The sequence below is a fragment of the Cyrtonyx montezumae genome, unplaced genomic scaffold (genome assembly GCF_038088225.1).
Source record: "Cyrtonyx montezumae isolate F1298 unplaced genomic scaffold, pur_monq_1.0 scaffold_12, whole genome shotgun sequence".
Classification (NCBI taxonomy): domain Eukaryota; kingdom Metazoa; phylum Chordata; class Aves; order Galliformes; family Odontophoridae; genus Cyrtonyx; species Cyrtonyx montezumae.
The window spans coordinates 3951177-3977765 of record NW_027071848.1 but is presented as its reverse complement, the minus strand read 5'-3'; the positions used below and the strand labels follow the sequence as shown (position 1 = coordinate 3977765).

The 26589-nt window shown below is 38.9% G+C and overlaps 1 protein-coding gene across 1 annotated transcript in view; it reads right to left on the bottom strand.

The window, feature by feature from the left end:
• DLG2 (discs large MAGUK scaffold protein 2) overlaps positions 1–26589 on the bottom strand; it is a 1006374-nt gene that overhangs the window by 846247 nt on the left and 133538 nt on the right. Inside the window, exon 4 of the mRNA XM_065729952.1 lies at positions 17641–17733. Coding sequence (XP_065586024.1) covers positions 17641–17733 — 93 coding nt within the window. The remainder of the gene's footprint in view (positions 1–17640; positions 17734–26589) is intronic.

Below are 26589 nucleotides of genomic sequence, written 5' to 3'. Positions count from 1 at the left end.
GCATTACACACAACACAGTATGTGCTGCAATCCCTAGGCAAAATGGGCTCCATTCCAGATGGAGCACCTAGGAGTTTGCTAGCACCCGTTAGGCCTGGCCAAGTCATCTTTCTATCACCGTATAAGATCTGCAGCTCACAGGATCAATCTTTACCCATTACGTTTGCAATGAAGTTCTGTTATGTGGATGAATGCAGTCTTTATCCAACCTGAACCCCAAGCAGCTGCCATCTGGTTTTCTTCCACAACAGAGCATTCAGGGAACAACAGCAGAGCTTTAGGGAGCAGGGAACAGGTAAAAATCTTTTTTTTTTTTTCCCAGTTCAAACAGGCTGCATTTTTGTATCATGTTCTACTTGAACTACAGCCTGCATCACCCCAGAGCTATTTCCCAAGAGGAATAAATCTGTCCCAAATTATCAAGAGGTGTTTCTTTGCTGAGTAGAATACACAGATTACTCCCCAGATTGAACATGGAGGAGGAAAAGGACTCCTGCAGTTCCCTGAACTTTGCAGAACCAAAAGAGTGAGGGGTTAACTTTAAGTCTAATGTTCCACATGGCAGTGCAAGATGCTACCATCCAGCTTTCAGGCTGCTCCTTCTGTAATTTTCCTTGCATTTGCAGCGATTCAATTTTAGCAAAGGTTTGGAGCCCATAAGAACAAATTGCAACAGCGGATTGGGTCAGAGTCCCTGAAGAAAAGTTCAGAATAAATTCTGCTGTCTGCCACCATTACTCTCAGCATTTCACATAAGAGTCAAACTACTATTTAGCTGCTTGAATTGGAGGGCTCCCTTAATTATGTGTGTTCCTGAAGCTGAACATCATGTAAGAAACAAACAAACAAACAAATGAAATAACCATCCTTCCATTTTATTCTCATTTAAGTCAGGTATATTGCAAGAAGCTACAATACACCTTTCCTTTCCTCATGCTGAGAGCAAAGGAGGGCAACCTCTGAGAACAGAACTGACGAGGCTTCAAGTTATTTTCCCTTTTGAGTCTGATTTGAGAATATTAACTCAGAAAGCCTATTTCTGCCTTCTTATTTATCACCAAAAAGTAAACATTTCTAAAGCATTGCAGTGCTAAACACTTTTATGAGGAGGAAAAATGTAGGAAAAGCTGTGCTTAGCAATTTCAGATTTGTATTCCCTGAACATTAAAAACCTCTGTATTTTCACTTCCAAGTCTTTTACGAATATTCAACAAATCATAGCTATTAAGCAGGAAGCATTGTACATTTAGATGAAAGCTGAGACAGTCTTTTTAAAAGGATTGGAAAAAATCATTGGTATCACAGAAGCTATATCCTGTAGATATATGTTATTTCCTATAAGGAAGGGATAAATGCTACACCAACCCAAGTTAGGCTGTCAGAATAACAAAACTATAAATAAACTTTGATCAAAAGGCTGAATGGACAGAGCTACCCAGGCATGGTTTTCAGCACAGCTTCATGCAATCAGAGCTTTAAAAATATGCAGTAAGATCATCAGCTTGTGTCATTTTTGCGTAAAGAAACCTTGAAACAGAAAAGAATAAGTCCATTATCCTTGCTGAATTCTGCATTAGTGACAGCTTTCTTTCATGGCTGATACTTTAAAGCCTTAATAAATTGCTTAGCAAAGAATGCAGTCAGGAAGCAATGAAGGTATGACCAATGTCTGATAGAGGTGCTAACCTCCTTTCTTTTCTGGAGGTAGTTACATGCAGTTACCCAGCCAATAGGTTTATCAGAAATGCAGATACTATATGGAAAAAGATAAAAAGCACCAATATCAGAAGGCAAAAGGAAGGCTACAAGACCTTCAGACTCTTTGAGCCAAACGTACTTTCCCAGCAAGCAGCCTCAAGAAAATTTCCTTCCTATCTAATTAACTTGGCCAGATGTTGAAATAACTGACTGCTTACTGTTGTTAGCTCTGGTTAGAAATATCAGTCTGATGTAGAATCTTGGAATCATTGAAGGGCTTGTGTCGGAAGGGATGTCAAAGATCATCTAGTTCCAATCTCACTGCTACAGTCAGGTTTGCCAACACTAAATCAGTTCTGTACCTTACATATACATTAATATAATGCAAAGTGTAGCATCAATGCCTAGATTTTCCTGCATGGAAATACTGAATCAGAATTGGTAAAATTGAAAGTTCTGTGGTAATGTAAAACAGAGGGTTTTAGTCACAGAGGTTGTTGGTCACAGAGATGCAGTTGCACATCAGCAAGCTCTGGGGAAAGTATCAAAGATAAATTCATTTTTTGAGGTGTGTGACCAGCCATGGTGACTGCTGGAAGCATTTGGGGGACTGAAAGAGCACATATATATAGACTATTGTCATTTTCTCATGGGCAAGTAGATATTGACAAAAGGCAGAAAGAATATTTAGAGATAGTTTATCTGGCATAGGTTTTTTCAGGGCTCACTGAACTGCAGCACTCCTTAAGATCTCACTTAAATTCCTTCTCAGAGAAGATATTGGTGATCAGAGTCAAAAACAGTCACAGGCAAGGTTCCCTTTGTATCCACAAAAACAGCCAAGAATATGATTTGCAAATTGCATGCAAGTCCTTGAGTGAGTTCTCCAGTAACAAAAGAGTTCACTGAAGTCAAACCCAATGGAAGATACTTATCTACTCTTACACAGCCTGACAAATTATCTTCTCTGATGCAGAGGGTTCTCTGGGGAAATGAAAACCGTAGAACTAAAATACAACAGTACACAAGGCAATACCCCTGTCCTAATGATTCACTCATAAATAACCATTCTCTTCTCCTTGACTGAACACATCCTCTCATTTTTCATAACTCTTGTATCAGGTGAAGGGAGGCAGAAGGAAATTTGCATGGTAGTAGCAAACAGATTAAAACACAGAAGAAATGCATGATTATGTTGAGGACGTGTGCCAGGAAACCCATCTTTTCTGCCTTTAACATCCTTCTGGATATTCCAAAGAATCCATTTGGTCAGCTCCAGCTATCTCAAATGCTTAAAAATGCAGCTCACTTCAGCACTATGAGATTACCTTCCCACGTCCACTCAGACCCTTGGAATATTAGAGAAAGGGCTTGCTAAGGGTATATAGCTCTGCTGTCATTAAGAAATGCTATCATTACTTGAGGCAGGATAAGGCTTTCTAATTTTCTTTGTCTTGCTCAGTATCTTCTACCTATCCTTACGTGTGCAGCCCTCCACTACTGCGCAGTAGCTTTAAGCCCAAATCATATCTGCCTGAGTAGTTAACTGAACATTTTCTTTTCTCAGTTTATAGAGCTGTTCACAGATTTATGAAACAAATCACCCTTCTTCTTTCATAGTTAAAACTAATCTCAATAAAGACATCTCTCTGAGATCGGCAAATTACAATCTAATGAAATCTATTGAAAATTTCAGTTGTACTAAACAAGGTCAATGCTTAGAAGAAATGAAATGTCATTCAGAAATGAAGATCAAAGTAATTCCCTTCTATTCCTGCCGCTACCATAGAGACCAAGGGAGGGGGGAGTGGGGGAAGAAGAGATTTAACAGACTTAATTCTTCCTGAAATTTATAATTAACTACAAGGGAAAAGGGACAATTACCATATTTCTAAAGAATAAAGGAGAAAAAAGTTGAGCTTTTGACAAGATATAATTACAAGACATCGCATATGTAATGCACATTGGTTTGTTCTATGCAATTTTATTGAGGCTCCCCCTAAAAAGAAAGATTTTTTTTTCTAGAAAAGACAACACGTGTCTCATTAGTTTACATTCATAACATTTGAAATCCAAGAGCTACAGGCTTACAATAATTGCTCCAAAATTTAACATTGGTAAATAAAGATTTGAAATAAATACTCTGTTACACTCCCCATCTGTCAGACTTCTGTGAGTATATTCTCCAGCTAAGATGAATGGTAATCAATGAAAAAAGGATGTTCCTGCACTTCTAAGAATGTGCAGTTTAGCCAGCAGTCAACCCACAGTCATCAAAGCTGTCCTCAAGTACCACTTCAGAGTGGAGTTTACTAAATTACATGTAAATTGCATGGATTCAGCACTATCACACTTTTAAGGTCTGGCAGGAAAACACCACATTCTGAAGTGCTCATCAGGATCTAATAACGATTATAGAAAAAAACATTTTTATTTTAGCTAAATGTGAACCTCTGGGGGGGAAATCATTATGATTCCTTTGTTTCTGATTTATTAGAGCCTGGATATTCAGCACAAAAACTTAACTACTCAATTTATGATTTGAAACTGCAATGATTCCAAGACTGAAGCCTTGCAAAGAGAAAAACAACAAATGTTGCCCAGATCTATTTAGCACTATTAACACGATGCAGGCAGATAGAAATGTGGTTTTTTTTTGTTTTGTTTTGTATCCAGGTAAATTTAAATCAGATCCTTACGTAATGCAGCATTCTACAGTTCTGCTGATTTTCTTAATATTATAACATCCTCCAACACCTGAGGTACCACTTTAACCTCAGTATTTATATCTTGCTTTATCATTTCCTGATTTTTGGACTGACTCTACAAACAGCATTTCAGACACACACATCTGGTCCTGTAAGAAGTTCTATAGAATGAGCTGAATTTCACTAATAATACATAATTTTAATCTATATAAACATAGAGTCTAGATTAACTCAGTGTAAACAAGGAGGTGGGAAGGCCCCTTTTTTAATGAGAACTGTTTCAAAAGCACTTTGACATAAATAAATATTCTATTAGGTATGTACATTAATGTTAGGCTACCATAATCAGTATTCCAAATTACGTTCAGTGTGAATTCACATCTGCAAAGTGAGACTGACAGCTAGCATGTAGTGCGTGCTCCTCGCCTCCAGCAGTTGACCTGATCTGATTTACCATTCTATTCTCCTGAGATCACCTTGGGACTGGTTTTACCATTCTAAATCAGAGAGGCCAGAGTAGAAGGGTCTCTCCAGTGGTACCACTTCTGTGTTGCTCCATTCTTCAGCAAAGTTCCAAAAATACCCCTTAACTCTAATGGTTGGCAATGGAAATCAACTGAGATGGTGAAACACTAAATGAAAGTTACCCCCTCACTTGGGGAAGCCACAGTACCCTGCTGGGACACAAAATCTGAATCTACCCTTCTCAAACATGGAGCACTATCAGCAAGAACTTTTAATGATATGATAATGAATACTAAGAGTTTCAAAATCAACTAGCTCAGCCACAGCATCTCCTCAGACAAATTTACAGAATTTTGTTTTGTCCTCTATGTTGAGACTATAGGGAATGGAAAGTTAATGCTAATGAAAAGACAATGTATGTTTTGCAGCTCTACTTCTCTGTTTTATACCTAACTTCATGCTGTGAAGTGAGATGACGTGTGGAGTGAGAGACCTACAGAACTCCTACCCAAGGTCTATGCTAGATGTTGGTCTCATACTTCAGAGTAATGGCTTCTTGTTTTCCATGGCCACTGCCCATATTGAGACTTATGCTCACACATCCATCACAGTTTTGCCTAAAGTGCATACATGGATCTCCTCTGTTCTAAATATATTGCCAAATGAACAGAAGAAAATAGAATAGACAGATGTTGCTGGCTCCTGGCTACAGCGCCAGTCAGAACTGAACATGTTCGTCATTGGAATGGCTCAACATAAACAACATGTGATCCTTCTTCCCAGCTCCAGCACAAAACACAGCTTTTTTTTTTTTCTTTCCATCCTTATTTCATTCTTTTAAATACTTTAAGTACATTCTTAGAAAAGGTACTGGTAGGGCAACAAGAAAGAAGAAAATATGGAAGACTTAAAGAATTTGAAAGAAAGGAAGAGGAAGGAAGGAAGGGAGGAAGGGAGGAAGGGAGGAAATCTTTAGTAGAGTAACACACTATTTCTATTTCTTTACTTATTAATTCTTTATTATTCTATTAAATAAGATCTACACTACATTCACATGAATAATCACTTTTTTTTTTTTTATTTAGTCACACTTGAATTAAACATGGAACCTGTGCTGTGTATAATACAGCTTAAATCTCCACAGAATTAAGTGGAAGCTGGCAACAAGAATCTGAAAGGAGTAATTTCTTCAGAATTCTCAGAATTCAGATGACCAAAATTCATTTTTGTAGCTGACAAAACCACCAACAGGATCAAGTGAGGCATTCTGTGAACAAATAGACAATGGACCTCCATATACCTCTAAGGCCACTACTTATACAATAGAAAACAAAAATAGCTAGGTATTACCTCCTTGCTGACCTTTAAAGAACACGATTATTTAAACTATTCTGTCTTAGTCTTAAGAAAGCCACTTCCTTCTCTACAAACCAAGTGACACGACTCAGGTTTTCTGAATAAACTGGGGTATTTGAGTTGCTGTCTAGTCTTTGGTCATTAGTATACACTTGTTTCATCTTTGCAACACTCAGAAACATTCAAGTGATAAAATTTGGGATTTTAAGCAAATCACAAGATGCAGCTCCAAAACAAAACAGAAAGTGACACTGGTGGGAATCTACAGTGTCAGTTCTTAGTGTCATGACCAATGCTAAGGACGACAAAGCATTAAACTAGATTGCTCAGAACGTTTTAAAATGTCAATATAGGAAGGTTTTAGCTAGCCCCACTTTTGACCAAGAACTCGATGGTGATTTGTGTTATTCTGTTCTTATTTATTTTTATCTGGTGTTTTGATTGTTTATTGAAAGTTTCAAAAAGCCTGGATCTGACACCTTGAGATGATGAGTTTTGAAAAATATGTGTATGTTTTGGTTTATCTTCATTAGCCTTCTGGATTTAAAACGTTTTGAGCTTCCAACTTTGAGCTCTCCTTTGCAACAGTGAGGGGCAAAAAGATACTCATTTTCACAGTGAAAGATGATCATCTTTTCTAAGCCACCTGACACCAAGAGCTAGGGGTTCCAGCAAACCAGTCCCTTTTATAGTGAATCTTGTCTGGCAACATAGAGCTACCTATTTTCTTTTACGCCAACTGCATCTACTGCTGTATTCATAACACTACAAAGGGCAGAAGGAGAGCTAAGAGCCAGTAGAGGTGACAGCATGTTGCCTTTGACTGTTAGGAGGCACAGTGGGAATGTTCTTCCTTAACAAAACCTCCTGGTGCTCCGGATGGAATGGAATCTTGACCTAAACTTCTACTTATACTGAATTCTTGCTAATGATAAAATAATGACACAAAATAATGTGCTTTATGAAAAGAAAGAATCTATGCCAGGTGCATGATAAATTAAAGTAAACCAAGAGCACCTAAGTCCTCTTTGACTAATTCAGCATTTCCTAACGTCATGCGTGTAAAAATTCATGGAAAAATGAAACAAAAATGGAAAGGAAGAATCTGGACAAACGAGTATGGTAAATTTATCTTAAACATAGTCTACATTTAGGTTGAAAAAAGTAATGTCTGGAAGATTTAAGGTCTGGTGAGTTTGACTAGCTGGCTTCTAAAAAGTAGAGTTCAAAACATGGTCTTTGGATCCTTTGTACATAATCTATAAGGGCATATTCACCCCCACAACATTTATGTCATTTCCTATAGGCTGGAAATACTGCAAATTCCAGGTTAGATTTAATGATCATATGCTATAAATGTCAATTTTTTAAACACTGTTCTTTTTTTTTTTTTTTTGGTCTAAATAGCATTCATCTTTCACTTATTTTGTACTATTTATAAGATCTGAAAAATAGAATTGATGCATTATCTACCTCTAGACAATAAGAATTAAAATGGCAATTATTTGCAGAAATCAGAGAAATGGATATTCAAGTAAGGGTAATTAGCTGATCTGAAGCCAAAAATGCAGAATTAATATTTATTAAAGTAAATTTTAAAATAAATATCAAATGTTCTGGGGGAAAAAAAATAAAATGAAAAAAAAACCAAAAACCAAAAACCAAACCAAAACAAACAAACAAAAAAAAAAAAGCTTTGCTCTCATTTATACTGGTGAAAACTTGCATAAACTGATCCTATTAAAATTTTGCAGGTTTAAAGGAAATGCAGAATAAAGGAAGTAAAAGCAGATTATGATCAATATAATATAACATCACTAGTGCAGCTATTTAAATATGGCACTTAAACAAGACGAAGAAATCAACTTTAATTTCTTTGGCTCTGAGACTTTGCAATAAGAAAGTTTTCTGAAACTAGATTTTTTGCCATTATTCAGCTCATTTATAAATGTTAATACAGTGTTCCCACATGCATCCAAATAGCAGGTCACCTACAATTTGCAATCTTATCTCATTCCAACCCTACAGTTGGCAGAGAAGACTGAACATCCAGAGTTGAATATTTGAGGCTGAAACACTTGACTTTCAGAATCATTTGGGGCATTTATTAGCAGGTTCATACAACAGATAACCTGGGAGGAAAAATATGATAGATATCTGGAGCTGGGAGCCCTTCTTAGAGCAGTAGCAGGAGTGTAATTTTGTTATTGACCAAAATACCCTGGGAAAATACTTGGTGGCAACACTCAGTGTCAATTCATGTAATAAACAGTCATAACTTCTGTTGGAGATATATGGGCATAAAAGGAGCAGGGACATATTTGCCTTGCAATTACAGGACTTTAAAAGAAGATTCATTCTCCAGTCTCGAATCCTCCATGTCAAATTTTCAAGACCAAGGACAGCTGCAATTATGGGTCCACACCACCAGAGACCCAGAATTGGGGTTAGCTGCAACACTTTTTCAATCTTCCCACTTATTTTTGACTTAAAAAATCAGTGTCAGGGAGTACAAATCAGATGTTTAGCACAGGGCTGCACTCATACTTTGCTCAGTGGTGCAGCACTGCTGATGCTGAGCGCTTTTCACTGGCTTCACGTCAAAAGGAGCCTAAAGGAATCTCCACTCTACTCCAGGGCAGGTTGAGAATGTAGCATCAGATCCAGCACAGCTTGCAGGAACCAGAAGGCCCTGGAAAGACCCAGAAAGAATGGGAAAGTACAGGAGGTGAATGAGGTCGCAGAAGGAGCACATGTTCCTTCCTTGGCCTCATTCACCTCCTGTTCTCTCCCTGTCTGGGTTTCTCCATTGGCAACAGGAATGACAGCTCACATCTGTTTCAGCAGCTCCATCGTGCTCTGTGATGGCAAACCACCACCTGTCATTGCTGCCCGTGGGTGCCTGAGGTATCTGCTCCTGCCCTTCTCCATGACACAGATCACTGACCCCATTTTACATGGCCATCAAGAAAAAAATGACAGCAGTGACTACATTAGCTCTAACTGATGGTTTGTCATATCATTTATACAGCCTTGAGGTGCTCTGGCTATCCTAGAGACTTTGCAAGTCTTATGGAAACCACAAAATTAATCAAAAATGGAACAGAACAGTGTCCTGACTTCCCCTGCTAACTGCTCCTGAACCCCAGTGTCCTGATTTACCCTGCTAACTGCTCCTTTAAATACTGTCACCATGTGCAAATCCACCTACAAACATGTGGTGAGCTGCCTGTCCTGTAGCAACAGAAAGGAATTCCCCTGATTACCTCCTTCTTATTTACTATAATGTCAGTTTGCAAAGTTTGAGGATGCTTCAAAGGACCGTTCAGTTTACCCCTCTCCCAGATCTTCAACTTGGGTAGTGCCCTCAACCACAGTCTTTAACCTGCCACAACTGCTGTGGATCACAAATTACACGCACTTTTGGAAAGAATTATTTGGAAGTACTATTCCCAAGCAGTCAGGTCAGATCCAACATCAGTGTAAGAGTGCTGAATTGCGACAAAGGCATTTTTATTTTGCAGGCCTAGAGGAGCAAATCTATCTATGTCCCCCCCCAAAAAAAAACAAAACCACAATAAGCCACAAGAAACTTGCATCTCTCCAATCAGAAACATCATGACTATCTAAACTACATCTGATTGGCCTCTTTAAAAATGCTAGGACCCATATAATGCCCTCATATTATTTTATTCTTTGGTTTACAGAATAAGCCGATCAACTAAGAAAATTTGTGCCTGATACTATGTGTTCTGAAAGTGCTCCAGTAGCTGGAGATATTAATAGACACAAGCACAGGCTAAGATAAAATATGAAATCATTTTCCTTTTGCTAGTAAAAATAAGTAAATTACACATCATTTAGGAAGTGATACAGAAACAAACTGCATAATATACAGAAGAGGAGAACAAAATGCTCATTGAAGCAAAGCTTATTTATCACTTTATCTTGCAACCTGACACAGTACATGCTCTATCTATTTAATTACAGGAACAGAAAAATAGCAGAAAAATATGTACACATTACAGCAATGTTTCCAATCCTACCTTAGTCGTGACAATGCACAGACAATCCATTCTGTAAATCTCCACAGGAGTGTATGTAAATCATAAAAACAAATCAGCAAGGGTGAGGAAAGGCTTTTGAACAGCATGAACAGAACCGGAGGCTTGAATCTGCACAGCCTGCTTTTCCAAGTGGGGCCCTCATAAGAAACTCGAGTCCTCCTCCACAATGCTAAAGGCAGTCATGATGCTCACAGAGATCAGAAAACCCACTAGAAATCGTCTCAAGCAAAACTTCCAGGTGGTTTATCAGGCTTGATTGCTGCATTGTTCAATCTGCGATCGAAATATTCTGTTGAATGGTATGCAGCCTTCTACATGGGAAGATGAGAACCACAACAAGCACAAAAGAGCAAAAGCATCACATTTCAGCCCTGGCTCTGGTTTCACAATTCTGATCTGCTGTTTCAGTATACCCATAAGATTTCCTTTGCCAAGTCTCTCGCTCTCTCTCAATCTCTCTCTCTCTCTCTCTCTCTCTCTCTCTCTCTCTCCTTCCCTGTCTTTTTTTTTCTCCCCCCTCTCGCTCGCTGTCTCCCTCCTCTTTCCTACGAACTCCGTGCAAGCACAACACATACAACTATCAGGCCCATCTATCACAGTGCTGTCGCTTCTCTGCCAAAACAACTGCTTTCGGTTGTAGGGGTTTTTATTAAGAGCACGATTCCTGCAAGCGCGTATTGCTGGGAGTGCATGATTGAAATGTTGAGGTGCGTGTGAGAGCTCATGCGTCATATCCACGGTCGCTCAGAATTACTAGGTCACGTTCAGATTCAGGGAGTGAATATAAATAACAGCTGGAGAAGGCGAACTTTCCAAAAGTGCAAGAGAAAATAAGCAGCCAGGTGAAAAATGGGAACTGCACGTTTGCACATGCACATAGGTCGGGGAAGTGCAACAGGGATGTTATTTTATTTTACCATCCATAAGAAAAAAAAAAAGGAAAAAACAACCAATATTTATACACTATTCAATGCTAGAGAAGGGCACCTTTTTTTTTTTACCTTTTTTCCCCACTTACGAAAAATGCACCAAATATTTATTCTTTTAAGAAGCACCCTGAAAGTCAGAGCTTTAAAAAGTCCTCAAGTTCTCTCTCAAACTTTCTCACAATCTGAGATTTGCAGACTTAACCCATTTATTTCGTGTTCTGTATGCCCTGCTCAGAGCTTTATGGACTGTTTACCCCAAACCCTACCTTTCTTGCAGTGATGCTGGTGCAGAGCTTGCCTTTCAGGTGTCTTAAATGAATCATTCTGAGTTAGAAAGCTTGCTGTCAGCTTTTAAAGTCTTCCCTCTCTTCCAGATAGAAGAAGAGGGAGAGGAAAGAAAGAGGGAGGGAGAGAGAAAGAGACACAGAAGGGAAAAGATATGTAAAATGAAAGCTCTGGCCAAAGAGAGAGGAAAATCAATGCTCCTATTCACTGGAAAAAAAAAATACAGCCAACTGGCCTGTTGACAGCAACAAGAGGAAACGTCTAGACACCCATACATTACAATTCACCTTTTCAACACACTGGACAGCACAGTCCCCCTGGGTGCTTTGCTGAGGATCTCTCATTCTCACTCAGAGCTAAAATATGTTTTCAATAAAACAAGACTTTCCAAGAAAATAAAAGGATATTTAAGAGTCACCTCTCTTCCATAAATTACCTGGGTTATAACCCTAATAGTCTCCTGATTGCTAAAGCAGCAAGAGGTTCAGTAAATGGCACACATCAGTTTGCCAAAATGAGGTCACTGCTACCAAAGTTACAAAAGCCATAATGAATCAGATATGTGGTCAGAGAGCAACGAGCCCTCCCCCAACTAATACAGTCTTGGAGGATATAACATCTTAAAGAGAAAAGTCTCCAGAGCACCTCTGACTTTGCCTAAAACTTTAGCTCACTCTGGGCAGCCACATGCACGCAAAACAAACTTGATTTGTGTTTACAGCTTGCACTTGAGCCTGCATATTTTCTCCCTACTGTGGCTGAGTCCAGTAGCCAAGTATTGGACAAGCTTATTAAACTATAGATTATGTGAATCAGGAACTTTTCAAATGTCCTTGAAGTCAAAATCAATTAACCACCTACCTAAAAACAAATTAACCTAATAAGCTGGTCTAACCAAAGCACTACTTGTGTTCTTGGCATGATAGAGTCAAAGAGAATTTGATCAAATCTAAAGTTAGGAGATATTTTAACACTTTGATGTCAAGTATACAACATATTTTTTCTATTCCACTCTGTAGATTCAAGCTGATACAGTAAGGCATGAAATAATCCTATACATATAATTACCTAATGACTTGGCTGTAAAATTTCATATCATACTGAAAGTTGGCATATGGGGATATATTTGGAAATGGGTCCCTGAGGACATGAGCTGTAAATGCTTCTACTTGCAAGAAACTTCTGTGAATTGACTTCACCTAATTCATGTTTCTACTTACAGTCAATATGAAAAAAGGAGGGTCTGAAAACTTTGAGGATATACAAGCATGTTGCTTGTGTTTGTGTTTTGGAAATGCAGGCTCCATAAAGGGACCCAACAGTTTTATCTTGCACTCCTCCATGTTTTGGATGTAAATCCTGCACTGTCACTTCCTTCCATACAACGCACCAGCAGCGCAGTTATTTGCCAGTGCACTGCCCAAGCTTAGTGCATCATTAAACTGCAGAGTCCCTGAAATATTGCCATCTCCAGCAAGATAATTTTACCGTTTATTTTATCTCTTCAAATATAAGATTTTCAAATCTTGGCGCAGCTTTCCCCTTCATTAGCAATATTTCCTTCTGCTCTAATTTCTGCAGGTCATCTTGCTGCTTAGCTCTGTTTTTTTCCTCTGCTCTTCCAGCCTCCATGCTATCTGTCCATATGATCACAACTGAAATCTACTATAGAAGGACTTGACCCAAAAAACAAATGAAATCAGAAGCAGCCATATGGAGTGAAAAGAGGTGGATTGTAGTTTCTTCTGTAGTTGATTTACACACTCAAACATATCCTCAGATGAGCTCTGACTCTTGGGAAGCCATAATACAGGAGAAATAGGATCTTTTTACCCCTGTGATAGCAGTGGTTCTCACACCATCATCTGAGAGCCACTTACACAGGTGACTGCCTCCTTTAATTTTACCAAGATGTCTATAATTCATAACAACAAATGGGTGCAATGTCATGGTCTGTACAATGCATGTATTAGCCTGGACAATCTAATGCTCCTTTCTGTTATAAAAATCTTTACTGTATCCAGGTACTTCCACTTGGATAACCAAAGCACAGGGCTTAATTAGGGGGTTATATTTAGAAGCAGAGCCTACAACATTCAGCTGAAATTAACATTTTGTAAAAGCAAGCTTTAGTAAAACTTAAACCAATAGGAAGAAGGGAAATATTCCATGATTTTTTTATCTATCATGACACAATCTTTTAAAAATATCTTAAATTATTTCAAAACACAACTATTACCAAGCAAAAACTGTACAGAGAAAGATACTGTTCACAGAAAAAATGCAGTGTTGCCTTCACTATTAACTCTAATTCAAGCAATGGAAATTAAGAATAAATAAATAAATAACAGGATCTTGAAGCTTTGATGCAGACCCTAGGAAAGGAGACATCTTCCAGACTGCTCACACAGCATTAGCAATGGCAGCATTTTGCAAAATGTACCCAGCGACTGTTTTGAGCTCTCTGCACCTACACAGAGAATAGAAAACAACACACATCCTCTCAGAAATGTGGAGAAAGATTTACAATAGAGATATAATAAGGTACTTAGTGTATCTTGAGTACTACAGAGTACGTGCTGATGGTTTCAGGTTGGCTGCCTTTCACATGGGATTGATGTTCTTTCTTGTTTTCAGGCCCTATATTGCACCCAAACAAGCTGCAAGTACATTAAATACTTTCCCAATTACTTCTCTTCCAAGAGGGCAATCGATGCAGTTATGAAGTTATGTTTCTATGGTCAGAACTCATTTACACTGCTTGAGCCCAGCTTCAGTGAGGTTGCTACGCATCACAACTGGTTAGTTAGTAGGTTGCCAGTGGAATAAAAGTTATGAGTAATTATATATGCTAGAGAGGAGAAACCCATGAGACAGACTCCTTATTAAAACTGTTTCTGTGGTACATGAAAGAAAAAAAAAAGAAAAGTGAAACTACTAATCTAGCAGATCCTGGATTTGTAGTCAGGAGCTATACTACAAATGAAATGTCAGAATAAATCTTGCTTCAGTCATGAAAATAAGTTAATACAAATTTTAGAAGGCGTGAAGTTCTGTATACCTGAGTTGCTGAAAATTTTAATGCAGTTCCCAGGCTGAACCAGAAACCCGTGAGTGCTAGTGTTAATTTAAAGATCAACAAATTAGCAATTCTGCCTCTCCTGACTGCAGCAGCCCTAACAGCAGCAGCTCTGCAATTGGCCTCAGGCCCATGAGAGTCTCAGGCAGATGCTTTTCTTACAGCTTTTCCTTCTCCTGTGCACAGCAAATTTCATTGCTACTTAGCACAATCAATGTTGGATTCCTGACCAGTTTCTCCACCTGGTAGCTTTCTGAACAGAAAAAATAATTTTATTTTCTATAGAATATCACAGACCTCTCTGCTCTGAGTCCCATAGATGGTAAAATAGGAATGGAGGGAAGTGGAAGCTGAACAGACAGTTCCACTCCTTCAGTCCAAGCATTCTGCACTCACATGGCCACTGTGCCCCTGGCTCAGCAGATGCATAGAAAATTTTTTTTCACTCCCCAGCTGTGGAGGACATCCCCTTTCTTCCTGCCCCAAGCCTTTGCCCTCAGTGGGATCGTAGGATTGTCTCCCTTCCTCCCCATGAGTCAATATAATTCCAGAATTACAGAAGTTGGGATGGAAAAGCCCTCAGCAGATGGTCATTCCAACCTCCTTCTCCAAATGGAGTCAGTAGTGCAGTCAGCTCTGGTTATTCAGGCTTTTATCCAGTCTGGACTTGACCGTACTCCAATATGGAGATCATCCAACCTCTCAAACCAACAAGCTCACCAGCTAGTTTATATGGCTATGAAAAAACAAACAAAACAAAACAAAAAAATGGGAACAGAATATGATTTGTAGGGTTGTAGGAAAAGCACATCCACAATCACAGGGTGTGAAGAAGGGGATGGGGAAATATCCCTGAGCTCTGAAAAGCCTGGGATAAACAAGCCTTTTGAAAGCTCTGCAGCCTTTCCCAATTTAAAATTTCTGTGTAGTGTTTTATATGTCTATTATTTTCCATACACAACCATAACTGCTTTCTCTTCGCCTCCCACAAATGCCTTATTCAGAATGAAACAGAAGCAGTTCAGTTACAAATGCTGCCCTGGCTATATGTGGGCTGAGACACTGCATTAGAAATACATGATACTCAAGGGCAACCTATCCTGAAGTGCTTCTCAGCTCTCAAGATCCACAGTGAATGACGAGTTCATTTTAATTCTTGAGCATACTGCCTGAGGAAGTAAATCTATCACCCAATTGATCATCAGAAGCTGAAAAGTGCTGGTGCATGTGTTTAAACATGTAGCCAGTCCTAAATAGCTATGTGTCACTGTCATAAAAGCATGCCACTGACACTCAAGCACAGTCACTTGGAAAAGAAATCATAAAAAAAATGATTCTTTCATAGGAAATGAAACAAAAAATGGTAAATTCCAGGAAATAGAAATAAAACAACTTCTATCTGCTATCCCATCATACTGAGGATGGAAGAAAATACCACTCACAACTCTTGAGTTTCTTAGTTTTTGGAAATTGACTTGTCTGCTTTTAGAGTTTATTCTCAGGTACATATTGTGCTGGAGAGATAGAAACAGCATGAAAATGCAGTATACAGAATTGCTGACGGAGAAACTCTGAGTCAAGCAAGTCAGAGTACTTCAGCTCTAAGCAGAAAAAGGAGTGTATTGTTCAATTGGGCATTTTTACTGGAAATGATGTGAAATTGGACTGAGACCCAGGACATCTCATGTTTTCTACAATATTCTCATGGTAACAAATGCATTTAATGCATATATCACACCTCTGATAATTCCTAGCTTTGTAAACCTATTGTCTCCATAAATACATTGGCAAAATTTAATGAGTGCTAAGTTCATGCAATACATATTTAATCTTTGGATTTTCCAGTTATTAACCATCTTTCATGCTTGGGCCATCTACTTCAGCTTTAGACAGTGAAGAGAGTGTATCGGTCCCATGTCTGAACTGGTGAGTGCTCTCATCTGCTCCTTACAAATGGGACTGAGGAGATTCAAACTTGTATAAAATCAGTATGCTAATTGTTTGGGTTTTTTTGTTTTTTTTCCAAAAGATCCAGATCTGCTAATCTCACAATAAATCACACTTCAAATTAGTTCTGTAGGCCTATACAGTACAAAATTTTTCTGATCATATAGGAACACAGCAACACAAGGAAATCAAAACATTATGCCAGAAAATTAGTGCTATAGAACTTAAAAATTAAAGAACAGAGAAATTGATGCAGGAATGCAAGCAAAACCCATGGAAAAGTCTTAAACAAGGTAATAACCTGCAATTTTACACTGTTTTAAACAATTTTCATTGAAGTCTACAGGGCATCATATAAACATGTGAAGTTAGTTAATGTTCTCTTTATGTCATGTTCCCAACTTGATAACTTTAAAAGAGAACTTAATTTTCTTTCACTTCCAAACGCAAATAATAGAGAATGACCTTAAGACTGAAACTCTGCATAATAATACCTGCACCCAAGAGAACAGTTCCAGCCAAGTTGTAAACCTCTGAAAATAACTGAGATATTGTAATGAATGACTTCAGCATGGCAAGCATCAAAACTGCTTCCTTTTCCCCTCACCACAGACACAAAGTCATACTGCTTCACACATTATCCAGTGTAGACTTGTGGTCAGTATCGTTAGACTGCCCACATAAAAATCACTTTACTGACATATTCTCCCACTTTGGCTCCAAGCCACAAAGAAACTACAAAATGTACTGAGAGACTGAAAATGCCTTGGATAAAATGTACCAACTGTGCAACACCTTGTATTCAAAAATAAACTGAAATTGAAGCACCTTAGGGTCAGCAACCCAACAGAACCTTCACTGATAATAACGTTTCTACGCATGGAATAAAAAATAAATCCTGCCTTGAACAGCAATACACAGGGCCAGTAACAAGAATAAATTGCAGCCATAAGCCTCATTCAAATGTGCTAACACACTGCCAAAAAGCAGCGAAACAACAACAAAGATTGTGAGAGCTCAGATTCAATATATTCTACAGATTTCACCTCCAACAAAATTCAAGCAAATAAAGATTTCATTCTCCATCATGAAATACTGGGCCATACCTTTGTCTTCATGTCTACTGGATAATTTCCAGAAGTCTGGTTCTCCTTGTTGTGAGATTGACAAGATCCTTCCGACCCATTGGAAGCTGCAGCCTAAAGGAAGGGAAAATGCCAAATAAAGGAGTTGATATGTGCAATTTAATTATATTAATCTTGTTAAGATTTGCATGAACATACAGAAGGGTAGCCTGAATTTAGCTAAACCTCAGGTGGTTGATACATAAGATTTTCAACTCGGTGTTTTGTCATGCAAAATTTCTGGGTTTTATCTCAGCCACTCTTGTAGAAGCGTGTGAAAGTCTTAATAGGCTAAATCTACAAGGTGATGCTTATCATAATCTCTAGTTGACTTCTGAATGCATTCTGAGCTCTCTGCAGCTCTCAGTATCAGAACATAAAGATAAGAAAGGAAAACAGTGCCCTGCCAAAAAGGCCTGCAGATGGTAATGGGGTTCTCATCTGGAGGAACTGCAGGAGCAGATCTCATTACAGCACCAACTGCATTACCTGGTTTGTCTTCTCATTTCTAATTCATGGCATTCTCCCAAACGTCGTATTTTGGAAAGTGCTTCACACCGGTGCAGGATACGTGTTTGCAAATATTTAAAGCTAAAATGCTTTTCTTTGTAACTTTCTTTTATTTTCAGAAATTTAAACTTTATAACATTTACAAAAACACCACCGCATAGTATTTTTTTTTCCAAAGACATCTTTTACAGAAGGTATAGAAAAAGGGCTGTGTTTCATTTTTTTTTTTTTTCATCTTCCTGCTGGAAATCTAAATTACATTATTGTAGCTTATGCATCCAGGCAATAAATATCACGAATGACATCTCTGTTTACAATGCTTTTCATTGCAAAAGTGTGCTTGAAGAGTTAGCTGCTGAATGAAACAAGATGACTGCCACTGTCTTGGATCTCAGAAAATTTCTGGGCACTTTGCAAGAGCACGAACAGGAAAGAAAAAAAAACACAGCGCAGTCTCTTGAATCTATCGGACTGAGCACCACAGACACTCTCAGTGATTTAGGTCCATCTTTTTTTCGCCTGTTCACCAGGAATGCAGTCAATTTTAACACAACAGGCAAAAAATGGTAAGCCTTTTAAATAAACTAGCCATTGCCAGAACAACTTTGAAAACAACAAGCCCATACCACAGAAACAGCCAAATCACATCCACATGTATGAACGTTTTCTCCTCTGATACTGAATTTTTTATTTAGGGCTCCATCCAGCAACAGACTGAATACTGGCCCCAGCCCAGCAATCTACTTAGACACGTGCTTTTAACTTTGGTGCAACCAATGGCATTAGGCTTGTGCTTCAGTCCAGAATGTGTTTAAATATTGTATTGGATCAAACCCAGCAGCTAGATGGGGCTGAATGTGCAGCACTGCGCACGTTTTCTCCCAGTTTTTAGCCTCTCTAATGTGTCTGCAGCCATGGAGAAACACGTATTCTTTGTTTCTTCTCACAGAAGAGTGTTGCGTAATTTATATTTCCAATCTGGAAGGGAGAGCTTGGCAACCTGGCCAGAGTTATACAAGTGAGCAAGGACCTGAATCCAGCAGCTCTGAACTTCATAGCTTGTCTCAGAGCCTACAGAAAACCTAGCACTTCCTTACATGTCTTTCAGAAAGGGAAAATTGGTTTTACAAGGAGAAGAGAAGGAGGCATAACAATTTTTCATTTTGTCTTTGCCTTCTTTGAATATCTGACCTAAGTGTTAACAGTATAAGCTATGCAAATCAACTTGTTATCTATTTCCTCTAATCATCACACTCTGTTTCTTAAAGGAGCTAAACTGCAACTTCTCAATATCTTGCAGCAGAAACTATAGACTGTATAAGAGCATTTACCATATGGGTGCAGCTGCAAAACTGGATAAGGAACAACTTTAGTTTGTTTACATTTTACTTTTTTTCCCCTCAAATTTATCATCATTAGCTGAAAGCAGTATTTTGAAAGAGCATTAAACAATGCCATAAAGTGCTATGAAATGTTTCAATTGTTTTCCTTGGAATCGTGGATTAATTCTGAAGAACAGTAAACCAAGGACATTAGGAGGATACAAATAGCTCCAGCAAGAATAAGAGTAATAAATCTGGAACATCTCTCTGTTCCAGTGTTTTAAGGTTCAATACACATTAGCAAAATAATGTACAGTTCACAAACTTGAACAAAGTACACAATCCATAACAATCCATATGAAAACCAATAGCCATTTTGCTTTGTGTTTTGAAATAAACAAGGCTGTATAACGCAGGAGGCAAGAAGGATGCTTGCTGTGTCTTGTAAAAGTTTTATTAAAAAATAGTGATCTTGGATTCCAGGCTCTTCTTGTTCTTGGTGTACATCTGCTCCTCCGTGTAGGGATAACCAACAAGCATACACTGTCTAAATGTATTTGAACACAGCATATCCAAAAGCTGCCTGCACATGCAGAACAAGAATTTTAGCAACACCTCATTATTCCTGAACCGTGGAGATCACCAAGAGAAGCAGAACTGGGTGCCCCAGGGTGACACAGTACAAACGCAGTGCAGCAAATGCCTCATGCTCATACCTTCTTGTTGGAGGTTCAGGAAATGATGACTTCAAGCCTGAGTTAAAACTACTGGCAAAAGTCTATATGTTCTACCAGAAACATGTATCTAGAAGGCTGGTATTTGGAAAATATCACAAAAGTAACTATTCTCTCCAAATCTGTCAGAAAAAGAGATTTTACAAGTAAACATTGCAAAAGATTAAAATTTGATCTGTTGACTTGGCTCACAAGGGTGGTAATGATGAGAACTGCAGATCACACCAAAAGCAGTCTTCCAATTTTGTGTATAATTAATGCAAATCTATTTAGATTGTAATTAACATGGACTCTTTAGACTGAAATCTCTTCAGGGCAATGTCTTTCTCATTGTGCAAACTTACAGCATTATTTAAATGTTTATTAATAAAATAGTAATCACATTAGGTACCTTTTTAATTCTGTCTAATTTTAACAGTGCTCAGTTAAGCTTCTCTGTGTTTATATGACAACTTTCCTGTAGCTTATCAAGACTTGTACAGTTGTCATAGTCAACAGTCAACAAACCCTTGCTGAATTATTTAATTTATTTATTTATTTTGCCAGAGTACAGTTACGGATTATGAAAGATTTGTCACTGGTTCCACCTTCAGCAGGCAGCCTATTCCAGTTCATGTCTGAGCCAGCAATCAGCCAGAGGGAGCATCTGTCCTTGCAAACACTTATGGTGTATGAGGTTTCCAGGGCTTCCTACGGGAGTTCTTCCTATAGCAGCCAAGGTCTGAAAGAGTGGAGGAGTACTCCAGTCTGTTATATGGCTTCAGCTTTTATACTATATACAGTCTGTATTCTTCCACAATAAATGCTAATCGTCTATGCCTAAAAACAAGGCATAGCTTTGGAAACACTTTGATTAATATAAATAAATAAATAAATACACATGCAAAAAATATTCTGTTATTTCATGCTCTTAGATGTCGCTGTGACAGCTTTCAATTTGTTTACATGCACTCCTGTATGTTATTCTTTTTTTTTTTTCTTTTCCCTAGGACGCATGTACCAGTCTGTGGCTGGGAAGGCTGATCAGCTTTGCAAAGTGAATGGAGATTTGGTGGGAGCTGCAGCCCACAAGCTTAAATGTATCTGTATCTGTCTTAGGGTTCAGGGACTCAACACAGCTTCTGCTACAGCTGTCAGGTCAGGGAATGCTCTCCTGTGTGTGTTTAGAAAGAGAAATTCACATCAGAAGCTGGTCTGAGGCTGATATTGGCCCTTCGTATCAGGAATTGGTAGTACTGCATTTGATATGCATTTTGCATACTCTGCTACAGCTCCATGAGAGCTCACAGATAAATTCCCAGCTTGCTTCAAATTATTTATATTTAGAGAGAGCATATAAAGAAAACAGGGATCTGTTAACTTGTGGATGCCAATATCTGTCAAGAAATCTATCATCTTATAATCGAATGCTCACAGAAATATGGAGTGCAGAGGGATACTGCTTTTATTTAATTAACTTTTATGAAAGTAAGCATTTAAAAAAACATCATTATAACATCTCAAAAGCTGCAGTGGGAAATTAAAATACACCATAACATATGCTGGAGTTATTGATTTTACAGGACACCAATGTAAACCAATTCGTTTAGCAGCTTACTGGAGTAGGAAACAACCTGAGCTGAACTGAGCAGCACAGCAGGACACTGACAGCGGCAAAGAACAGAGCCTGCCTCCATGCCAGGTTGTAGCCAGCTTGTTTTCCACTCAAGTCATGTGTGAACTGAAGCTGAATGCAGGTCAAGTTCATCCTTTGCAATGTGCCAGTAACAGGAGGAACACCTTCTGTGACCCATCTACGAAAGACTGCACCTTTTTGCTGCACCTTGGCAGAGCTGAAAGCTCTCCTAAATGTACTGTGAGCCTCTTGCTTTTGGTTCTTGCTGCTGGCAGTTCTCAAAAAAGTCTGCTTGAACAGTTTGTGGGAAACAAAGCCTCACTGTGGACCTGAAGAGCTTTTCCTGCAATGCCATAAGGAGGAAAAGTCCATAGATACCATCAGATGTTCTTTCTTTCTCCTGTACCTGCTAATTCTATTTCTTATATTTCTTATTATAGGAAGTGTCATTTGGCAATTTTTTGGCAGGGATTAACTTTTACTTCTATCACAGATGACTGAAAACGCAGACAATCCCAGAGCAGGCTATGCTAGAAACTAAAATCAAGAATATAATTCTGCTGAAGCTAGACACAGTTTCACTTGCTAGGCCTAAATTTCATTCCAGAGAGAATATAGCAGAACTCTCTTCTTGCCCACAAAACCCTTTAGAAAAGATGATGCCTAACCAAGCATTTCTGAAGACCTTTGCAAAAGTGTGGTTTTCATGCTTTTGCAAAGCTCTGTTTCCATGGTAAGGTTTCTGGTTCACAGTTTGAATATGTTGAGGTTTGCTCCAGACCACTTGCCACGGCTCAGACCTTACAGTTATCCCAGGTCAATTTGACACTGCACATTTCAACTGGGTCTTGTGCACCAAATTCTGTAAGAATTTCCCTGCAATCCCTTCTGCACCATCCTCCCAATACAACCAGTAAATGTGAATGGAACAAAAGAAAAACATGCATTTGGACACCAATTCTATCATACAAATTGCATAACAAGTGTTTGAAATTTTTAATTAAAAAATTACTGAATTCAGAAGCAAGCATATGTCTCACAATAATATTGATTTTACTCTAGTACAATCCCACTTTAACTAGAATGAATTCAAGCTTTCAGAAGACAGACATATAGGGTGTCAGAGCTCAGAAACAACTACAGGGCCATTGGTGTCTTTCCATAGAATCATAGAATGGCCTGGGTTGAAAAGGACCACAAAGATCACCTCGTTTCAACACCCACCCCAGTGCTGTGGACAGAGTTGCCAACCACTAGAGCAGGTTGCCCAGAGCCAGATCCAGCCTTGCCATGAATCCCTCCAGGGATGGGCCATCCACAGCCTCTCCAGGCAACGCGTTCCAGTGCATCATCACCCTCTGAGTGAAAAACTAACATCCAACCTAAATCTCTGCTGTCTTAGTTTAAAACCATTCCCCCTTGTACTGTCACTATCAACCGGTGTAAACAGTTGTTCCCGCTCCTGTTTATTAACTCCCTTCAAGTACTGGAAGGCCACATTGAGGTCTCCCTGGAGCCTTCTTTTCTCCAAGGTAAACAAGTCCAGTTCCCTTAACCTTTCCTTGTAAGAGAGGTGCTTCAGCTCTCTGATCATTTTAGTGGACCTCCTCTGGACCTGTTCCAAGAGCTCTGTGACTTTCTTGTGCTGGAAGTTGTTCTGTGTCTTCCTGTTTCCAGGAAGGTCAGGTCCTAACTTCATACAATCATAAAAACACAAAATCATAGAAAAATAGAATGGTTTGGGTTGTAACAGACCTTAAATACCATACAGTTCCAACCTCCTACCATAAGCATGGTTGCCCCCCACTAGCTCAGGCTACCCCATCCAACTTGGCCTTAAGCAGTTCCAGGGATGGGGCACCCACAGCTCTTTGGGCAGACTCACCATTCTCCAAGAATTTCTCCCTGACATCTAATCTACATCTCCTTTCTTTCAGTTTCAAACCACTCTCTCTTGTCCTGTCACTATCCGACCATGTGAAAAGTCATTCTCCCTTCTGTTGTACACTCCCTTTAGAAACTGGAATGTGGCAATGAGGTTTCCCTGGATACTTCTCCAGTCTGAACAAGCCCAGCTCCCTCAAACTTTCTTCATAGAAGAGGTGTTCTGATCATCTCTTCTGAACCCACTCCATCATCTCCACTTCATGCTGCCCCATCCTTCTGCAAGTAGCTGTGCTCTCAGAGTTTCTCTGGATGTCCAGATGTCAGTAGTGAGCTTTAAATTTACTCATCCTCAGTATAGATTTGCTCTAAAAGATGTTACTTAAGCCACTAAACACTGTGTAATTAATTTTGCTGTGTTGACACAAAACCTAACCTCATGCCTTCATCCACATCACATAATTACCCAGTTGCACTCAGAATGATACTTAAAAGTATGAGACTGGACAAATCTCTTACTGCTTTCAGGTAATGACCTTCCCTTGCTGTAGCACCATGTCAGTCACCATTTCACATAAGTAATGAAGACAATTAGTTCATGTATGGCTGAGCTCTTATTCTGACAGACCATCCAAAGTGTTCTCTGTAGCAGCATTACCAAATGCTGTAGGGCAAATTCAGACTCCTCCAACAATGAGCAGGAATGGTGATTAAAACTTAAAATGCCTCTCCTTCAATTCAGTGAGATTCAGTCATACCCTGAGTCTCACTCTTTCCGTGCCTTATATCTAAGCCATTGCTCAGTGCTTTGCAGGGCATAAAGAATATGAAACATGAAGAGTAATTTGGGATCTATTTCTTTCAAATAAAACACAAGCTATTACTGAATTCCCTTGAAGGCTTGAAAAAAAAGGCTAGAAAAATTAAAAGGCTGAACATAATTAATGAATACTCATTTAGAACTGGCTATCATGCAACATCTTGGAAGCTAAACGTACAGCTGAAGAGAGGATGTTACAAGCAGAAATGGGCTGTGGTGTGAGCTCCATGTGCACTGTGTCAAGCTGGGGGGAAGGATATAGCTGTTGCTGCAAGGATGTCCCTTCAAGTGTGGAGTGATGACACCTGCCAAAAGGCCCTTGAGCAGTAAGGTCAGCTGCAGTGAGAATAACATGTTAAAGCGCATGGTTTGATTCCAGTTGTGCCCTTCTGCATAAATCTGATCCATTTGCTCCAGTAGCCTCTCTACATTTAAACACATATTAGCAAAATCACAACCTTGCACTGAAAATTCAAGAGAACCACAGCTGGAAGTAAATGCAAAATCTTGCGAGCAGAAAACATAAAGTCATTAATTGTAAGCGAAAATATGACAAATGATTTTCAATTAAAAAATATTTGCATGACTTTAATTAGCAAAAATAATGCTTATTTTATTTACATGGAAGCAGAGTTCTGGATACATAAATTCCAACCTACATATTTCAGTTGCCATAACAACTTGATACATTTATTCTCTTGTGTCATTTTGTATTGCATCAGTGCTGCCTTTTTTTTTTTACATTAAAAATAAAAAACATTAAAAAAATAAAAAAACACCCCACGCACTGCTGTGGTTGCTCTGATTATGCAATAGTTTTTTTAATTGTTCTTTTCACATTTTGATCTTCTTGCAGCCAATATACTTTCCCTCCAAAGGTGATCACAGCAAAGTATGGGAATTTCACTACCAGATGCATTACTCAGTGCTGGGTCTGAGTGAAATCCCAAAGATATGTAAGATACATATGGCCATTCTGTTCATACAATGATCCTGCTACTTCAGTAATCCCTGTTGGGATACTAATGACATTACTTGGTGTCAAGATCATAGCAGTTTGCCAGCATAGTAATACCCCAAGTTTGTGCATCTTCTGCTGAAAACCAGAAGCAAATTCAATGAGGGCTAGACTGTTCAGAAAGGTGCAGCAACTGTAGATTTTAAGCAGCAATAGCAGTGAACATAGCTGCAGAAGTGCAAAGTATATTAGCAGATCACTGCAGTGCTCTCCAGGATAGAAGGATACTATAAAGCAGTTTCTACATTTCATACACACTGGTGTGGTATGTGATGTGCTAGGCTTTGCTTTTAACCAGGAGCAGAACTGATTCCAATACTCTTGGGGCCTCTATAGATTTGGCTGAGATCTTTCTACAAATCAGAGCGACCAAATGATATAACAAAAGGGGGGAACTGAGAGGCTTCAAGTGACTTTTCTACTACCCACCTCCAGTTTGTAGTGCAGTGTAGCAGATCCTCTGATGCCCATTTTCTTTCCCAGCCCTGTACCCTCCCAAATGGACCCAATTCAATTAAACTGTGATTAGCTAACTGCTGATGTTGCATTTCTGTCTGATTCCCAGTGACAACCATAATGAGAGATACTCCATCAATTAATACAAAGTAGAAAAAAAAATGTTATCGGGAGTAGATGACATGGAATCACCAAGGGGAATTCATTCTTGACCAAACAGGTAGCCTTCTGTGGTGTCATAACCAGCTGGGTAGATGAGGAGAGAGCTCTGAGTGTTGTCTGCCTTAAATTCAGCAAGGCTTTTGATACTGTCTCCCTTAATATCCTTGTGGGTAAGCTTAGGTATGGGATAGAAGAGCATACAGTGAAGTAGAGTGAGAACTCACTGCCTGACAGAGCTCAGAGGGTTGTGATCAGTGGCAGAGTGTTGGAGGACTGTAGTTGGTGGTATTCCTGAGGGGTCAGTACTGAATTCAGTCTTATTCAACATCTTTTCCAATGACCTGAATAAAGGGGCAAGTTTGCTGATGATACAAAACTGGAAGGAGTGGCTGACACACCTGAAGGCTGTG